Consider the following 13,331-nt stretch of genomic DNA (forward strand, 5'->3'; position numbering starts at 1 on the left):
AAAATAAAAATAAAAAAATAAATTCTCTGTCTGTGGGCCGGCCTGTGGCTCACTCGGCAGAGTGCGGTGCTGATAACACCAAGGCTCCGGGTTCGGATCCCATATAGGGATGGCCGGTTCGCTCACTGGCTGAGCGTGGTGCTGACAACACCAAGTCAAGGGTTAAGATCCCCTTACTGGTCATCTTTTAAAAAAATAAAAATAAAAAAATAAATTCTCTGTCTGTTCCACCGATTGTTAACATATTACCTTGATTTGATGACAGTGGCATTACAGCACGTTCTAATACTAGGTTAAGCATGGCCCTTCACCATATTTTTTTTCATACTTTTTCTGGTTATTCTTTGGAACTTATTCTTGCATATAAATTTGAAGCTATTCTCATACCAGCCAATGGCCAAAAAATAAAATAAAAAATTAAAAAATGTAAGTTAATTTTCTTCATTTCTCAATAAAACTCAGGATTTTAATTAGAACTTCATTAAATATTTATATTAATTTTGAGGAGAACTGACAGTATTACATCTTCCCACCCAGTTTTTATAACTCTTCAGAGCTTGTTTTCTTTCAATGAGATTTTCATTTTCTTCATCTAAATCAATCGTTTTCAAACCTGGCTGCATATTAAAACTAAATGGGGAGCTTTTAAAAAAAATTGTTAATAGCCTGTAACATTTATTCCTAGGTATTTAATTATAATTTATTCCTAGGTATTTTGTTCTTGCACATTAAAAAATTTTTTGTTTCCATTTCTAGGTATTTATTGTAATGTGGAGAAAAACTACTGATTTTTAAAATCTCTCTCATATTCGGCTTCTGCCAGCTTTTCTTATGAATTCTAGTGATTTATTTATTTATTTATTTTTGGCAGCTGGCTGGTATGGGGATCTGAACCCTTGACTTTGGTGTTGTAACACCATGCTCTAACCAACTGAGCCAGCCCTCTAGTAGATTTCTAGTAGGGTCTATGGGGGTTTTCTAGGCAGATATTTTTTGACATTTCTACCTGCTGTTGTCTTTCTTCTCCTTGTCACTGTGAATTAGTATATTTTTTATCCCTTTATTGTCATTTTGGTGGGGATTAGAAATAAGTACTTGTGTTCAATCTGCTTCTTTTAAAGCAAGTCGCCACATATTCTCTTTTTTTTTTTTTAAAGACGACCAGTAAGGGGATCTTAACGCTGACTTGGTGTTGTCAGCACCACACTCTCCCAAGTGAGCTAAACAGCCATCCCTATATGGGATCCGAACCCATGGCCTTGGTATTATCAGCACCACACTCTCCTGAGTGAGCCACGGGCTGGACCATCCACATATCCTTTTGCAACTTGCTTTTTGCACACAACATTATGCTTTGGGAGGCTCTGCCCCCATTGGCTTGTGTAGATTTAGTATGTAATTTTTAACATCTCTTGACCATTCCACTGTGTAACTAAAACACTGTTTACTAATCCATTACCCTACAGAAGAAGAGTTAGATTTCACTATCACAGTATTACAGCAAATATGCTTGTACATCCTTGTACATGTATATCCTTATACATGTGACAACCTGTCTATCTGGCGGTGGAATTACTGAACTATAGAGACCAGTATTTTCCACTTTACAGATATCATCTCTGTTCTCTTCAAAGCAGTTGTACCAGTTTATACAAGAATACTTCAGAAAGTTCATGGAAAGATTCGTATTACCTTTTAATTCTATTTTCCATGAACTTTTTGAAGTACTCTTGTATTCCTGATAACATTAGCAGGTACCCTTTCCCCACATCCTTACCAACAGCGATTATAAAGCTGTTACATTTTTGCCAATCTGATAGGTGTAAAAGGGTAACTCATCTAATTCGTATGTCTCTGATTCCTAAGTGCGGTTGAGCATCTCTTCATATAATTTGCTATAATTTATTCATACTTTTGCTATGCGGTTATTTGCCTTTTTTTAAATTTACCTATAGGAGTCCTCTACATAGTCAATTACATGTATTACAAATATCTTCCCCAATAAGGGTTCATTTTTTCACTTTGTTTATGGTGTCTCCCATTATATGGAAATTTTTAGTTTGAGTTTAGTCAAATAGATTGTGCCTGGGCGGGCCCGTGGCTCACTCAGGAGAGTGTGGTGCTGATAACACCAAGGCCCCGGGTTCGGATCCCATATAGGGATGGCCGGTTAGCTCACTGGCTGAGCGTGGTGATGACAACACCAAGTCAAGGGTTAAGATCCGCTTACCGGTCATCTTTAAAAAAAAAAAAAAAAAAAAAATAGATCATGCCTTCCTTTATGGTTTCTGCTTTTAAAATCTTGAGATACTCTTCCCTTCATAAAGATAATAAAATATTTTCCCTTTTTTATTTTATACTTTTTTGAGCTCTTTAATCCATCTGTATAATTCATATGTGTATGGTATCAGGTAGGGATCTAATTTTATCTTTCTCCAGCACCAATTATTCAACTGTTCATCCCTTTCCTGTTGATTTATAATGCTACCTATCACACATCAAATTCCCTTATATACTTGGGTCTGTTTCTAAGCATTCTACAAAAGAGTAAAAATAAATAAATAAATAAAGGGCTAAAAGCAAAACACAACAATATGGGGAAATGCTTATGTAACAAATTAAAATAAGGCAGGATTAACCTTGACTATACAACGTAAAAGTCAGTATTAAGATAAATTAAATATTTATAAAGAAAAAAGTCTAACCTAGCTTGTTGTAAGCTGCCTATCCACCCAACACACCATTTTCCCCTTGCTATTCCTTCTAGGCCAGGAGCACATCCCTATAGCTTACAGAAGTTCCATGTGGGTTCAGAAATAAGCTGTGTGAAATTAGAGAGCAGTGGGTTCAGACAGAAAGGACTTCTACTGCCCAGGACTTACCTGAAGTTTTGCTATTTCCTTCCTGATCAGGAAGCTGACTTGGTCCCGGTCATTCCTAGAGTAATAGAGACGGCACCACGAAGGCTTCCCATCCCTGCCGGCCCGGCCAGACTCCTGGTAGTACCCAGCCATACTCTTGGCAATATTCCAGTGGGCGACAAACCTGTAGGATCCAAAGGGACAAGCAGCGTGAGATGTGGCAGAACAGCTGAGTGCCCAGAGGAGGAGTGATCCTGAGTTAGTAGAGCAGGGCTTCCTCCACAGTGACCAGGAGCAGGGAGACCAGCAGAGATGGAGGCAGAGAAAAGATCCCAGAGTAAGCATGGCTAAGACACCTGTAGCCTATCAGCAAATTTCCCCACCATAGGGCAGCCCAGTTTACAGGCCAAAGCAAGAGTTAAAGGGGCAATTCCAGCACATATGGGGAACCTAAAAAAACACACAGCCAGAGGCCCAGTGGAAAAAATGATGGACTTAAAGAAATAAGATTAGGCTCTGCCACTTATGAGCTACACAACCTTGAATAAATCCTTTATAACTACTTTGAAGAGGGAAAGGGATAATATTTATTGAATATGCACTATGAGCTAGTTTATATATTTGTCTCATTTAATTGTTACAGTCACCAACACATGAAGTAGGCCATTCTACAGATGATGAACCTGAGATTCATATAGGTAATTCTGTACAAAGTCACACAGTGAGGGACAACAGGACTAGCATTTGAGGTTAAGGGTAATTTACTTCAAAGCTGGCTCCTAATAAGACATAGCAGACCCAGGGTTCAAACTCTGATTCCAAAGTCTGTGTTCTTTCAACTAATTCCATCCTGACTAACTCAAGGTCACTGAGAGGTTCAAAAAGACCATGTACAGGAAAGTGCTTGTACAAGGCATTATTATTTGGTGTTAATCACAGCAAAGAGCTTGAGCTATAGCCCAAAATGTTTCTCAAAGGTCAAGCCATGGCTAGAGGTAAAAGACTTCCCAATAGTTGCCAGTGTGGGGTCAGGAGGCTGGGATGCACCCTGACTCTTACAGACTGTCAGTAAGCAGTAACAAGGAGTGATGGTAATAAGATCTTGGCCTTTGGCTTACCACAGGGAGCAGTTTAAAATATTTAGCCCCCTCACAGGGTCCACCTGCTAAGGAGATACAAGGGAACAGGGCTGTGTTAACGGACAGCCTGACACTCTGCATGCTGCCCCCTTTCCCAGGGGATGGCAGAACTGTGCTGTGCCTCACAGAAACTGTCAGTATTCAGGCTGGGTACTAGGGACTCTCTCCTGGAGCCTCCTTCCTCTCTGACCCTAGAAGGAGCACCTGGCCCTAATAAAATAAAATATTTAGCCCCCTCACAGGGTCCACCTGCTAAGGAGATACAAGGGAACAGGGCTGTGTTAACGGACAGCCTGACACTCTGCATGCTGCCCCCTTTCCCAGGGGATGGCAGAACTGTGCTGTGCCTCACAGAAACTGTCAGTATTCAGGCTGGGTACTAGGGACTCTCTCCTGGAGCCTCCTTCCTCTCTGACCCTAGAAGGAGCACCTGGCCCTGGTCCTCCAGACAGAGCACTCAGCAGCCCACCCTGAGTCAGCCCCAGACCTGGAAGGCAAGGCAAGAACATTCAGGCTGGGTACTAGGGACTCTCTCCTGGAGCCTCCTTCCTCTCTGACCCTAGAAGGAGCACCTGGCCCTGGTCCCCCAGACAGAGCACTCAGCAGCCCACCCTGAGTCAGCCCCAGACCTGGAAGGCAAGGCAAGAACCACAGCTTACCTGACATTGGCTTTATCCACTCCCATCCCAAAACTAATGGTTGCAACAATCACAGGGACCTTCTCCTCCATCCACTCATTCTGCACCAGCGTTCTTTCAGAAGCCTTCAGCCCTGTAAAGGAGGAAAAGATGGAGAAGAGAACTCACATTTCCCTTGGGTCTACCTTGGGGTCAATCTTGGGTTTTACACTATGCTGGGCACTTTACACGCACCCTGAATCTATCACTTTCCATCTGGATGACCTTGGGCCAAGCACTTAACCTCACTGAGCCTCAACTAATAAACATAAAGACCTTAGCCCATGTGTGGCCCAGAGCACTCAATAAATGTTAGGGCCACGATTCAAACCCAAGTCCAAAGCCAAGTCCTCCAAAGACTGTGCACTTTCTACAACACCAATATCTGGGCTTATAAAAACTTGTTGCCTGATGCTGGGTGGGCACAGGGTGAGAAAAAGAACCCAAGAGTCACAATTCTCGTTTTAGACCTCATTTTTGTCTAGACTCCTTTTAGTGGAATTATGTGAATCACTTTACACTGGGTATCTGGAAAAAGATAATGGACCATCTGATTATCCAGGGTCTGTAAGGAACAAGAGAACCACTAAAAGGCCTCTAAGAGTGAAGGAACACATGTTCTGGGTGCCCCTTACCTGCATGGTAAGCCTTGGCGTTCACACCCCTGCAAGTGAGCTCTATTGCCAGCTGTTCACAAGCCTCTCTAGTCCTGCAATAGATAATGCCGCAGCCAGACAACTGTATGGGGAGATAAAGGAAGAAAACAAGCAATGAGAACAGAACAATCAGCTGTGTGCTCTTTCTCTCATTGGCTTTACAGTCTCCTCTGAGGCAGGACACATAGCAGGGCTCTGCCACTTTATAAAAAGCAGGACCAAAGCAGCTCAAAACCCAACCTGCTGGTCTGCAAAGCCCTCATACAGAGGGGCCAGCTGCTTGCCTTCAAAAGAAGGATCTGGGATAAGGGAACCCCAATAAGAGGAACAATGCCAGGAAACCAAAGGGACAGCTATCTTTGTGCATGAGTTTTAAGAAGACTGGCTAAGAAAGCTAGAAAAAGTAAAGGTCTTAGAAAACCAAAATACATTTCTATCCTGCAGATAGCACCCCAGTGCTCCAGATGTTTCTTGGCCCCCCAACTTCAGTGCCTCACCCCTTTATCAGCCTTCTGCCCAAGAGCCTTAAAGCAGAAGTCCCTCAGGTTCCCAAAGAGATCAGAAATAAGCTCTTTGAACTGCACATCATAGAAGAGGTTGGGCCGGAAGCAGGGAGTCTTGAAGGTGGCAACTGGTTGCTTCAGGTGCAGGGCAACAAACACATCTTCTTGGACCTGCAGGGTGGCAGTGGCAGTCAGAGCCACACATGGGGCATGTGCCAGGCGGGAGCGCAGGGCACCCAGACGCAAGTAGTCAGGACGGAAGTCGTGTCCCCACTGGGAAATACAATGAGCTTCATCCACCACCAAGTAAGAGAGCAGGTGGCGAGACACCAGGGAGTTCAGGACAGGCTGGAAGGAGGCTGATGCTGCCATCTCTGGGGTGATGTACAGAAGTTTGGTCCGGGGCTTTTCTTGCTCCAGGTCAGAGAGCAGCTCCTTCCTCTCCTGCGCTGAGAGCTTTGAGTTTAGGGAACTCACTTGTACCTTCAGGGCCAGCAAGTGATCCACTTGGTCCTGCAGACAGAAGGGGATGAGGCCACAGAGGGGAGTATGTTCAGTGGTAAATGTCACTGAAACTCCCTGGAGGATTTCCCAATCATAAAACGTTCTCCTCCCACCCTCCAATATGTTTTCTTTTTGAACAGTACAGAAGGTGAAGTGGTTGAGAGGACAGCTCTGGAGTCAAACAGACCTGGATTTAATCCTGGCTTACTTAATTGACACATGCTCTTTGACTGTTTCTTAACCTCTGAGACTGTTTTCTCTCTCTTTCTCTTATGAAAACAGTAACTAATAGGATTGTTATAAGAACTAAATGAAATTTTACATTTCAAAGGTGAAATTAATGTATATAAAGCACTTAGCACAAAGCCTGAGACCTAGTGAACATTCACTAAGTATTATTGTTGTTCCCCATCTCTCTCCCTTTCTTCATGGTGAATGGCTTTTAACCACATGGTCATGCTTTCTCAATTCTGAATCTATTAGCCCATCTGCAAGCCTTAAATATAGCCAGAACATCTGCAGAGCCAGTGTGAACAAGGTCCCAGCCAGTTTCTCATCTTTTTTTCTGTCTCTCATACCTGTGTCCTTGTAAGAATAAAGCAGAACACCACGAATCCCCCATATCAATTTAGCTATCTACTCATCTGCACCTTCTATCCCAATATCATAAGTGTACATGTGAGAGTGAGTATGTATGCACAGGTATAGTTTCACAATTTCCAGGACAAAAAATAACAAAGGAGAGTGAGAGACCTCAGGCCATTAAAACACAGAGGACTCATTGCTAACCTGCCAGAGTGATCTGCACTAGCAGAGAACCTCACATTTGAGCAATTCAGAAACTCAACACAGAGAATGATTGTCAAATCAGAGAAAATAAGAGTCAAAAGGCAAAAAAAAAGAAGTGAAATTTCCAGCTATAAAAAACCTTCCCCAATCCTTTTGGGCTACTGTCTTCATTCCCCTAAGCCTCACCTGAATCAAAGCAATGAGAGGAGAAACTACAATGGTGATGCCTTTGGCCAACAGGGCAGGGAGCTGATAGCAGAGGGATTTTCCTGCCCCTGTGGGCATGCACACAAAGACATCCTTGTCACCTACAAAAATACAAGAAGAAAACATCTCAATGCTTCCTGCCTTTTCATCAAGGTTGTTGAAAATTAAATGAGAATGTAGGGAAGACATCTAGCAGAATGCCTGGCACATGGGAGAGTCTCAATATAACATTCTTTTCTTGTCCTTTCTCTGAAAACGGCAGGGATCTCAGGAGATGTGGAAATGTGCACACAAAGCATTTCCAGAAATGGTAAAAACCACAAGGGTAAGAAATCCAAGTCTTCTGGGATATGAATGATTAAACAGCCATGAAAGCAGAATACCCCAGGATGAGTGGGCATATCTGTGTAAACGTGGAAGGACATCAATCTTTTGTTCATAAAGCTATCATTGATATTGCACTGCTGCCGCCCCCCCCCCCCTTTTTTTAAGATGACTGGTAAGGGGATCTCAACCCTTGGCTTGGTGTTGTCAGCACCACGCTCAGCCGGTGAGCCAACCGGCCATCCCTATATGGGATCTGAACCTGTGGCCTTGGTATTACCCGAGTGAGCCACGGGCCGGCCCTGCTGCCCCTCTCTTGACAACCTCCATTTGTCACTATGTCTCAGGTTTACAATATTATTACCCCTTCCTTCCCTATCTGGGCCCAGGCCACTCAGTCTTCAACAAGGGGGCTACCTCGGTCAGTGACTGGGTTAGGTTATTCCAGCCACCCTCACTACTGCCTACACACAAATGAACGTGTATGGGAATCTAGGAACTGTTTTCAAAGACAGTCTGTAGCTATGGCTCTGAGATGTAAGAACCAGGCAGCTGGGCGGTTCTGCCATTAAAACTGCGAGCTTTGGGCGACAAGTCTAAAAGATTTCCAAAACCAGTATGGACCAAGTGGGGTGAGGTAGGAAGGCTCGGGGGGAGTGTTCCGCTACAGTGCTATGGTACAGCCAGCACAAATTTAAACGTAGGTAGCTTGATAATGTTACCTTTCACTACAGCCATGGTCGCACTCTCCTGTAAAGGTGTCTTAAAAGAATCAAACCCAAAGACCTTCTTCAACGTGCGCCGGACTCGCAGCTCAGGGTCAGGAGGAAAGGAGGAAGGGCGGGTGCTCATCTTAGCGAAAAACGGGAGCCAAAGGTTAAGGCAAAGGTGGTGAAAGGTTGCCACGAGAACCCTCTGTTCTGCTTTAAAAATAGTTTATTTTTCTCTGTGAGTATAAATTCCCTATATTACACCTAAGTAATAAAGTTGCAGGTGAACAGTCTCAAGCAATACATTCGTGGGTAGTTAACATCTCCACTTTCAGGCTCAGTGAAAATAAAAACACTGAACCATCCCAGGCTACGGTATAGCACAGAGCTAGAAATCAGATCACTAAAAGAAACATAAACGTCTTCGGAACAGTTTGGAGAACGTGGGCTCGTTTTTCTAAGAGCCACCTTCTGCTCCTTCTATAGCGCAGCTACGACCATTCTTTGCCCCCAGGACCCTGACTCTCTCTCTCTTCTTCCTCCGAGCACCAGATCCACAATTTTCTCCCTTTCCCGGCCGAAGCCTCCCTCTCTTCACCCCAAGATATCAGAGCCGGCCATGGGCCGCCCAGAAACGCAAGGCTCTTGCCGCGCCGCTGCTGCCGGCTGGCTCAGAAACTACTCGAAGACCCTTACACCCTACGACCAGCGTTGAGAGGCCAAATCGCTGGGAACTCGTCAGGGAAAAGCCACACAACCTTATATCCGTCGCGCAGTGATGACGTTCAGGAGCGCTGGCATCAGGGGAGGGGCCAGGCGCAGAAACGAGCATTTGATTGGTTTCCGGTGTGGCGCTGCGCCTCATGGGTCCCGGAAGAACTTGCCTTTCCGCACGGAAGTCGGCTTCTTAGAGTCATAGGAGTGAGCCATGCTAGAGCTATGACAATAAGATGGCGGCGAGGAAGAACGTTCTGTCGTCTCTGGCAGTTTACGCGGAAGATTCAGAGCCTGAGTCTGACGGCGAGGCTGGGGTTGAAGCGGTGGGCAGCGCGGCTGGTGAGGCCCGAGTGGGAAGCGGGAAGGGGGAATCGGGTGTCTGCCGGCATGCTGCTCCCCCGGCGGGGCGGGAGGGAAAAGGTGGTCATTGTGTCCCAGGCGATAGGTGTCCGGGGTGGGATAGAGCATTAGAGGCCCTGTAGTCAGAATGAACCGTCTCCTTTCCATTGTTTTCAATATTTTGCCGAAACTTACTGAATATCATCTTGCCGGTCATCGTGCTGGGCAGAGGGATGGACCCGAAGGGGGAGAGGTATCCAAGGCTGGGAATCCCACCGGGCTTCTATTTTGGTGGGGGAGAAGCGATGAGTAAAATATAGGTGGAGGGTGATAAAAGTCGTGTATGGTTAAATTTATGCTTTTTAAGTAGGAGTGTGCCCTAAATGCATGTAGGAGTTTCAAAAAATACATATATCTGGTCCCTAAAGTGAGAGAGGAATTCTGTAGATCCGGGGTAGGAGCTGGACACTTGTGAGCTGTGTTAAGTCTCCTGGGTGATTCTGTTACTTTGTGAGTTTTCAAAGCTTCTCCGTGATTTCGTTGCCCTCCTTAGGTTTAGAATCACAATGTGAGAGAATGGGAAGAGGTTTCTTCGGGAGAATAGAGAGAGGCAAGTTATGTAACATCTGGGCCTCGGTTTTATCACCTGGAAAGTGAGGGGGGTTAGATTAGACTAGCTACTCTAACATTTTGTGGTTTTGTGTGGTCTCTTCAGTCAGGAGGTTTACTGGTGGTTTCCCTGTAATATGTAGTGTTTTTGTTTGTTTTGTTTTAAATGTGGGAAAAAAATTTATTTTTTACTAAAGTTAAAAAGTAAAGTTCCTGCCCCTAGGGAGGACTACAAAAATGAGAAAGACAGTCCCAGTCTTGTATGAGAAGACAAATTCACAGGTGCCTATGATACAAGGTAGAGATATGCATGTCAAAAGAGGTGTTCAAGCAACGTGCCATAGTAGTTTAGGGAAGGAAAGGCTTCCCAAAGGCAGAATCTGGGCCTGTGATTACTTACGTGAGGTTTAGGTTCTTCTTTTATCTTTAGAGCTAGTCCTGGCTACACAAGTCACTGGAAAGTTTTCTTACATTTTTTTTTCCCCATTCATTTTTTTCCCCCCTCTGTTCAGAGGAGAAAGGCGGATTGGTATCTGACGCCTATGGAAAAGATGACTTTACTCACCTAGGGGGTGATGAAGACGGTTATGAAGAAGAAGAGGACGAGAACAGCAAGCAATCGGTAGGTAAATCTCCCAAATCCAGAGCTGCTCAAAGCACCGTTTCATTTATCAGAAACTTTCTGAACTGTGCCACCAGTATTTCATTCCATGGCTAGCTTCATCCTCCCCTCCCCCCATTTGTTTGGTATCCATTGAAGAATCTAGGTTAGATATCAATAGTTCTGTTTGAAAATCAAATTTGTTTTCACCTGGACCAATTTGTAGTAATGTTTGAATGGAAATTTTGAGGGAGAAGATAGTGCATTATTTTATTTAACCCAGGTATCAATGGATGTTTTATGTTGGTTTTCTCTGTTTAAATAATTTATTCCATTTGTAACAGTGCGTTTATCGTAATTGGTGTATCGTTTATTTCTGCAATCAACTCTGTGTTATTTTTAATCTTGGTTGGGGCTCATTTAAGTTTTCAAGCTATTAACAAGATGAGGAAGGAAAATTATTTTCACCCATTTTGATCCTTTTTAACCTTTTTGACATTTTACTTAGCCCTTTTTATCAGGGTGCACTTGGTTCTTGATCACAAATCTTGCCTGAAGTTTAGTAGTTGCTGTCTGACAAAGGGGAACTTACATCTTTATTAACAAGAAAGACTTTAGATACACAATCACCTGAGTAGCATGAACCAGAACTTAAAAGTCTGGAGAAAAAGCAAGGAAATTCAAGCTGGTGCTTAGCACAAAGACATACAAAGTCGAAAATGGATATCGAATCTATTTAGCAAGTTTTTTTTTTTCCTTTTTGTCTTTTTTCGTGACCGGTAATGGGATCGCAACCCTCAGTGTCGCGCCCGCACCGCGACTGGCAACGGGATCGCAACCCTCAGTGTCGCACCCGCACCACGCTCAACCAGTGAGCGGACCGGTCTCTATATGGGATCCGAACCCTCGGCGGGAGCGCCGCCACACTCCCAAGCGCCGCACTCTACCGAGTGCGCCACCGGGCCAGCCCTAGCAAGTTTTAATTGAAATACATTGTACTCTCTTATTTGTTTGAAAATTTTGTTAGGCGTTGATACGTTAGCATTAAATTTAAATTTAATGTTAGCATTAAAATGCTTTCCTGGGGTTGGCCAGTTAGCTCAGTTGGTTAGAGTGCAGTGTTAATAATATCAAGGTCAAGGGTTTGGATCCCCATATCAGCCAGATGCCAAAAAAATTAACTAAAAAATAAATAAATAATTATTTTGAAAAATGCTTTCCTGATTAAACAGGTGTTTTGTACATTATGCTTTTTGGGATATATTTTTGTGTATTTAGCCCCACCCAGTAATGCTGACAATTCAGAGTTGACTGAAATTGTTTAGAAAAGCTTTGCAAGTTGTTTTCTTTTCCTGACTTTTCTCAAATACATACATACATACTGGCTTATTATCCATGAGTCTTTTCTCTAATACATCTGCATAATGTGTTTTTGAAATGTTGTTCCATATTTGCTTTGTTCATATTTTAGTAAAATCCTCTCATCAAATTCCCATATAGACATTGTGAAACGTGATTGTATTCGGCTGATCTCCGTCTCTGATTATTTGGCCTGCTTGATTTCATTTTAAGGAGATTATGGAGATTGCATTCAAAGACTTTTACTCACTGGCACCTTACAGGACAGTTAAGTCTCAAAACCATCAGTATAGTCTGTCGAAGTCTCTCAGTTGGAGTTTGTACTAACATCTGGGAGTGTTGTGCAATGTTTGGGTTAAAGTGTAGCTTCGTAGAAAATAACGGTTTCAAATGAAACGTTATTTTCCTGGGTGTTTAGTTAAAGGCTTTGGTGCATTGGGAGTGTTCTGGGCGGTGGAAGCAACATGGATTTAGCTAGCTAATATTGTAGCTGTCCAACATCTGCTCCTGATCTTTCACTTCATAGCATTATTATTATTTAGCATTCAGTGGAATGGTGGGCTCACTTTGGGGAATGCCCTAACCATATGGTGCTTTGTGTCAAGTGGGCCTCATTTGGATAAGGAACAAGGCTGTGTTGATTGGGTCAATGGCAGTTCCGTGAGTGGGTGGAGGCAGAGCCCACTCAACTGGGACCCAGGAAAGACTGGGCATTGGCCTTTAGTCCTGCCTTTTCCAGGTCACTTGCTCTAGTCATTTGTTGCCCACCTTCCTGCGTTCATGTTAGTGCAAATGCTATTGGATTGAGGTGCTGAGGGATAGTTTTGTGTGTGTCACGGCACTTTGATTTTGAATGATGTTGTGGTAGGTCTGAGTCTGATGTATTTGTGTATATGAAAGGCAAAGGGAAAAAATGGTTTATAATCCTGGTTTTAAATAATTGACATTTTAATGGAAACAGTAGCCTGTTTTTAGGCATTGTGGCCTGGTCTTATTCTTTTCTGAAGCATATTGCAACCTTTCTCCACTTTTATGTATGTGATTTTTTTTTTTTAAAGATGACCGGTAAGGGAATCTTAACCCTTGACTTGGTGTTGTCAGCACCACGCTCTCCCAAGTGAGCTAACCGGCCATTCCTATATAGGGATCCGAACCCATGGCCTTGGTGTTATCAGCACCACACTCTCCCAAGTGAGCCATGGGCCGGCCCCTATGTATATGATTTTTTTTTTTTTTAAAAAAGATGACCTAGGCCGGCCCGTGGCTCACTTGGTAGAGTGCGGTGCTGATAACACCAAGGCCACGGGTTCGGATCCTATATAGGGATGGCCGGTTT

At 43.7% G+C, this 13,331-nt stretch overlaps 2 protein-coding genes across 4 annotated transcripts in view; one reads left to right on the plus strand and one right to left on the minus strand.

The window, feature by feature from the left end:
• RECQL5 (RecQ protein-like 5) overlaps positions 1 to 9,074 on the minus strand; it is a 36,917-nt gene extending 27,843 nt beyond the window's left edge. The window contains 6 exon segments of the mRNA XM_008566082.1: positions 2,883 to 3,045; positions 4,660 to 4,771; positions 5,313 to 5,415; positions 5,831 to 6,349; positions 7,316 to 7,437; positions 8,383 to 9,074. Coding sequence (XP_008564304.1) covers positions 2,883 to 3,045; positions 4,660 to 4,771; positions 5,313 to 5,415; positions 5,831 to 6,349; positions 7,316 to 7,437; positions 8,383 to 8,512 — 1,149 coding nt within the window. The 5' untranslated portion in view covers positions 8,513 to 9,074.
• Positions 9,075 to 9,083: 9 nt separating this feature from the next.
• Positions 9,084 to 13,331, plus strand: part of SAP30BP (SAP30 binding protein) — a 36,055-nt gene continuing 31,807 nt past the window's right edge. For 2 of the 3 annotated variants that reach the window (XR_550043.1, XM_008566084.1), the window contains exons 1-2: positions 9,296 to 9,426; positions 10,548 to 10,657. Coding sequence is in view for 2 of the 3 variants with exons in the window: in XM_008566084.1 (XP_008564306.1) it covers positions 9,321 to 9,426; positions 10,548 to 10,657 (216 nt within the window). In the remaining variant the exon portion in view is untranslated. Of the gene's footprint in view, positions 9,427 to 10,547; positions 10,658 to 13,331 lie in introns of all 3 variants that reach the window. The other variant, XM_008566083.1, reaches the window with a different exon arrangement.

This window comes from Galeopterus variegatus, unplaced genomic scaffold, assembly GCF_000696425.1.
Source record: "Galeopterus variegatus unplaced genomic scaffold, G_variegatus-3.0.2 Scaffold219, whole genome shotgun sequence".
Classification (NCBI taxonomy): domain Eukaryota; kingdom Metazoa; phylum Chordata; class Mammalia; order Dermoptera; family Cynocephalidae; genus Galeopterus; species Galeopterus variegatus.